The sequence below is a fragment of the Mus caroli genome, chromosome 4, assembly GCF_900094665.2.
Source record: "Mus caroli chromosome 4, CAROLI_EIJ_v1.1, whole genome shotgun sequence".
In the NCBI taxonomy this organism is placed as follows: Eukaryota; Metazoa; Chordata; class Mammalia; order Rodentia; family Muridae; genus Mus; species Mus caroli.
The window spans coordinates 125,372,905-125,378,835 of NC_034573.1; the positions used below are offsets into that span (position 1 = coordinate 125,372,905).

General features: G+C 51.0%; 1 protein-coding gene across 1 annotated transcript in view; it reads left to right on the forward strand.

Moving 5' to 3' along the window:
- Ifnlr1 (interferon lambda receptor 1) overlaps nt 1-3,395 on the forward strand; it is a 22,149-nt gene extending 18,754 nt beyond the window's left edge. Inside the window, exon 7 of the mRNA XM_021161523.2 lies at nt 623-3,395. Coding sequence (XP_021017182.1) covers nt 623-1,435 — 813 coding nt within the window. The 3' untranslated portion in view covers nt 1,436-3,395. The remainder of the gene's footprint in view (nt 1-622) is intronic.
- The last annotated feature ends 2,536 nt before the right edge of the window (nt 3,396-5,931 follow it).

A 5,931-nucleotide genomic window follows, 5' to 3' on the forward strand; every position in this document is an offset into this window, starting at 1 on the left:
TTCAGGGGGTGGATACCTTTAGCCCCAAATCCAATAACAAACCTGCCCGCCCCCTCCCCGGAGAAATACCTAAGTCCCTTTCCGTGGAATCACTGAACCTTCTGCTAAGGCGTTGTCAGGTGCAAAGAGGCACACGCAGCCCTGAGACCCAGGAGAGAGGACCAGAGTGCGTGGGCTGGGAAGTGGTACAGACGGGAGCATCTTTTAAGCCTGCAAATGCTTAGTTTACAACTTAACCAAGGCCGAGCGGCACCAGGCCAATTTCGGGATGCTAACTCCTCTGTCAGATCCGGGAGCTAGCTGGGGGAAGGGAGAGGCCTAGAGAAGTTAGACAGGAGCTGGACCACAAGTGGGGAGTGAAAGGCTTTGAGGACAGACTCCCTGTGTGCCACAGCAGGGAATGGTTTCAAAGCCCTGTAGAGCCTGCAAAACTCCCCCCCCCCCGCCCCCCGCCCCCATGGTGCTTGGCCCTGGTGTTTTCTGGAAACAGCTCCCAAAAAAATAACTTCCACTTGAACCCATCTGGACTATTGCTAGGGAACTATTGTTATTGCCCCAGGCTCAACCGATCATGCTTCAAGAAGCTGGACTCACCTTCTCTCCCTTCTCTTTCTCACATCAGGACTTTTCTGAATACAGATACCCAGTGGCAACCTTTCAGACCAGTGGACCTGAGTTCTCAGATGACTTGGTCCTTTGTCCCCAGAAGGAACTGACCATAAGGATCAGGCCAGCCCCTCAGGTCAGAAACCCAGCCACGCTACAGGCAGGACCAGAAAAAGACAGTACTGAGGATGAAGACGAGGACACAGACGATGGCGACGATGATGGTGACAGCGTCCAGCCCTACCTGGAACGGCCCCTCTTCATCAGCGAGAAGCCCCCGGTTATGGAACACTCGGAGACAGACGAGTCTGGGGTGGATTCAGGGGGACCTTGGACATCCCCAGTTGGGAGTGACGGCTCCTCTGCATGGGACTCTTCAGACAGGAGCTGGTCCAGCACAGGGGACTCCTCATATAAGGATGAAGTTGGGTCTTCCAGCTGTTTGGACCGAAAGGAGCCGGACCAGGCGCCCTGTGGGGATTGGCGCCAGGAGGCTCTCCCATGCCTGGGATTCTCTGAGGACTTGGGCACCGTGGAAGAGCCTCTGAAGGATGGCCTCTCCAGGTGGAGAATCTCTGGTTCCTTATCCTCAAAGAGAGATCTGGCTCCTGTGGAGTCCCCAGTTTCTCTTCAGACACTGACTTTCTGCTGGGTCAACAATCCTGAGGGGGAGGAGGAACAGGAGGAAGAAGAGGAAGAGGAGGAGGAAGAAGAGGAGGAAGACTGGGAATCAGAACCTAAGGGCACCAATGCCGGCTGTTGGGGCACTTCAAGCGTGCAGAGGACGGAGGTCAGGGGCCAGATGCTGGGAGATTACTTGGTCAGGTGAGCTGGCCCTGGTGGTCCATCTACGCCTTCTCTACTGCACTTCCCCTGAACCACAGACACCTCATGTCCCTTTGAGTGGTAGCCAAGGTCCTGGCCATTCGTTCTGGATCTTTATGGCACTTTGTCATTGGGATTGAGCTGTTAGATGTCACCATTTCCAATGACCCACCAGCTATAGATGACCTGTGAGCGGGACGGAGCTGTGATCAGAGACTAGTTGAGTTCCAGTCTGCCCATCGTCCCTGGGATGACGGGCCTGATGGAAAATCATCCTATGATGAAATGAAACAGGTGAAGCCAGGTGGCTGTGGACACCAAGGGTAGATACGCCCTAGTCCATAAGTCACACACAGCATTGCGCAAAACAGACCTCGGTCCAAGTCACGACTCTGCTGTTTCCGGTATTCGCTGAGCAAGCGACTCTTAACCTCTAAACCTCAGCTTCCCCTTCTGCAGCAGTCCTGTGGGTATGGCGAGGACTTGGGGAGTTTTCAGGTAACAGGTGACACAGGGCCACCAATGTCACATGTACTGACTAGGCACTAGAACCCTCCATCAGTCCAGACTCCTGGGAGACCCCAGGCATCTCTCACCAGCAACCCCTAAGCCAAGAGTGATAAGACACCGACCTTCCAACCTGTCTACCCTCTAGGTCACCCCATTTCTTCCTTGCCACCTTCTATTCAGGGGCTCCTGGAAACCACAGCCCAACCAACTTTGCTCCATTCTCAAGCATAGTTCACATATTCCAGGGTCGACATTGGTTGGGTCAGGGCAGAAACTGCACTCCTGGCCTGGTGTCCTTTTTGAATGGCATTGTATCAGGGTTTAAGTTTTTGGGGTGTTTTTGTTTGTTTGTTTGTTTGTTTTTATCTGTTTTGGCCATAATGAGGTTCCAGTATCTGAGAAGCTAGTGTCTTTTGGAAACAGGTGACTGTCCTTTTTGGGGTGCGATGTGTGTCCTTGTAGCTGAGGATCTAAACAGACCATGAAGCAGAAAAGAGCTCACAGCCCCTTTACTCTCGGAGCTGTGTGGCTCTGAGGCTGGCATAAAGCCATAGCCTTACAGAACTCATGTGAAGATCCCCCGCCCCCGTAAGGCAGAGGTTCTCAACCTTCCTAACACGACCAGCCTTAAACAGTGTTCCTCGTGGTGTGGTGACCCCCAATCATAAAATCATTTCATTGCTACTTCATAATTTTAATTTTGCTATTGGTATGAATCACAATGTGTTTTCCAATGGTCTCAGGCAACCACTGTGAAAATGTCAATGGACCCCCAAAGGCGTTATGACCCACACAGGCTGAGAAACATGACCTTAAGGGCACCTGACTCAAGGGTTCTCTAGCTCATTCCCAAAGGCCTGTGGCGCTCCAGGATCCTCCCCTTTCCATGGGAGTGGCCTCACTCAGCTAATGCACATGTAGTGGCTTTGCATAAAAGGTGTCTTGAAAGGGGTTCACAGCTAACAAAACCTCAAAGCACCGTCCTTAGTACATATCTGTATTGTTTCAAACGAACTTGGAAGTCAACTGGCAAGGCTGCCCTAGGGACTTAATTTGTGTGTCCCCAAGAGTCCCCAGAGTCATCAATCTGACAGGAGGTCTTTGCAGGCACCTCTGAGACACACACACACACACACACACACACACACACACACACACACACCTCCCTCCCTCCCTGGGGTTTCCCTACAGTGATGCTTGACCACATCACTGAGCCCAGAAGCAGAACAAATGCACATGCGTGAGGACGGTCATAGCGCAGGAGAAGCTCCTAGAAATGTCCCAGCAAGGCCAGTGTCCTTCCTGAGACCCAGCTGAGCTGCACCACGGAGGACGCTCTGTCGGAAATCCTTGGAAATGATGGTGATGGCAGCATTGGCCTCGCCTTTCAAGCTTGCTCTCTCCGGTAGTCCTTACTGTTTACAGTGTTTCCTAAGGTTTTCTTTCTGATCTAGCCTTCCTGTCATTCTTTTTTTTTTTTAAAGATTTACTTATTTATTATATGTAAGTACACTGTAGCTGTCCTCAGATACTCCAGAAGAGGGCATCAGATTTCGTTACGGATGGTTGTGACTCTGGACCTTTGGAAGAGCAGTCTGCGCTCTTAACCACTGAGCCATCTCGCCAGCCCCCTTCCTGTCATTCTTAATCCCAGCTCCTTTCAGCCATTAGGTCATTGACAGAAGACCTGTGGGAAGCCCGTGGAAAGGGCGGGAGGTGCAACCCAGAAGTTCATAATGTGTGCTCAGCACTTAACTTACATAATAGCCCTGTACACAGACAGCCTCTGGGGACCTGAAGGAGAGCAAGATCAAAGTGACTGCCTGGAGTCACAGTGGTAGGCAGCTTCAGCACACTGCGGCTATACGTCTTACGTGTTTGTATTACCTGTCTTGCATGTTTGTATTTTTGTCGAAATTTTGCACTGTATTTTATAATATTTAAGAATAATTAAGTAATACTAAGTATAAGTATTTAAGTAATACTTAAATCCTATTTAAGTAATACTTTAATATCTGTTGGTATAATACCCAAAACCTTAAATAAAGAGATTTATTTTTAGAGAAAGCTAATGTGCACTCAGTTGTTTGGGATATAGGGATCTTAAATTGTGTCCTCCAAAAGGAGACATGGAGAAAGAGTTCTGGGGCATACAGCTTCCAGAGGACACCATAAGGAAGTGGGGGACCAAGGCAGGGAGAAGAAGGCCAGCCAGTCAACGTATAAAATTAAACAGGTCCCTGATACTGGAGATGGGGCCTCCACATCCCTGGAATCTTCTGATGTCCGTGCCTGGCCCATCAGATTTGATCCTCTGCAAAGACAGCTGGGGGACCCATGCTATGTGGGGGTTGCCTTTGGTTTGGTTTTGAACCTGGGGTCTTACACGTGCTATGCAAGCACTGTACCCCTGAGCTGTTTCCCCAGTTGGGGGGGAGGCGTCACCATGTAGCCTTCAGGGGATTGAACTCAGATCTGTGGGCTTACACAGGAAATGCCTTTGGCTTCCACTTCTTATTTTTGAGACAGGGTCTCACTAAGTTGGCTGTGCTGGCTTTGAGCTCACCCTACTGCCCAGGCTGATCTTGAACTTGTATCTTCCTGCCTCAGCTTCCCGAGTTGTTGGGGGACAAGCCTGAACCACCAGGCCCAGCTTCTTATGCATATGCTGTTGGGATCCACATACTCAGTATGAGAAGAGTGAGTGCCGTGGGTCCTGGTTCTCAGTGCCACCTGCGATGGTGAGGCTGGAGCTTGCCCACCACCCTGGGAGCTTACCCAATGGAGGCAGTGGTTCACAGAATGATGTCTTGGTGCGGCCAGCCTTGCAACCCTAAACTTGCTGCAGTAGCTCTCCACTAGGTTGGGTGCCCAGCTTCCTGAGGACAAGTCGTGATTATGTGGCATGGCACCTGCAGGTGTCACCGTAGACTGCTGCCGGTCAGACCCCAGACACAGGCTGAGCAGATCTAAGTCTCTGCAATTCAGTCTTCCCTGGCCAGTGAGGTCTGGTGCTACAATGCCTTCCCTCCTCTGTACAGTGTGTGTTCCCTACTCTGAGGGGTGGGACATCTCAGTTTACAGCCATTGGGGTGAGAAGCCATAATGTGCCTGGTGCCACAGAGGCCAGAAGAGGGCGTCGGATTCTCTGAAACTGGAGCTGTCATGTGGGTGCTAGCTATCATTTTTAACCCGATGGCTTTACAATTCACTGGCACAGTCAGGAAGCAGTGCAGTCCGTGGGCAGGCTCAGGAGTCTATGGCCCACCGGACTGTTAAGCAATGAGATCCGAGAAAGCAGAGCAGACCTTCCTTTTCTGATTCCTCTCAACCACTCTGAGCTCCTGGGCCTGTGTGCTGCCACCTTCTGGACGGTGGTGGGATGGCGGGACTGCCAGAGGCATCTCAACCACCCCATTCAACCCTGCTCTGACAAGAAAGATATTAAATGGACACTACATCCAGGCTCCAGCAAATTGGCCCAGGATGGACATCTGACATTTAATAAATAAATGAAAGAAATAACAAGACCCCTAGGTAAAATGGCTGACTAGAAGGAAGGAGAGAGTCATCAGAATAAGAAAAAAAAACAGACTTTACTCCAAACAGAAAACTAGACGAAGAGTTTCAGAAAGTCACAAGGAGGTGACATTAGAAAAGAGAGGGCCGAAAAGAAGAGCGGCTAGAAGAAGTGAGCGGAACACAGTCTCAGCCATGCTGTCCCCTGTGGGGAAATGGAAACAGCCACTTCTAAAGCAAGCTGCCTGAGAGCCGGGCAGCCCCTGCCTTACGCTCACAGCCCTCAAAAGCCTCAAATCCGGCTGCTGGATTAGCAGTTTAGCAGTGGCCAGGGAGATGGTGACTGGTGATTCCGATAGCCTACAGGGGAGGGAGGGAGAGAGGGAGAGGGAGAGGGAGATACAGAGAGAGAGAGAGAGAGAGAGAGAGAGAGAGAGAGAGAGAGAGAGAGAGAGAGACCGCGCACCAGGC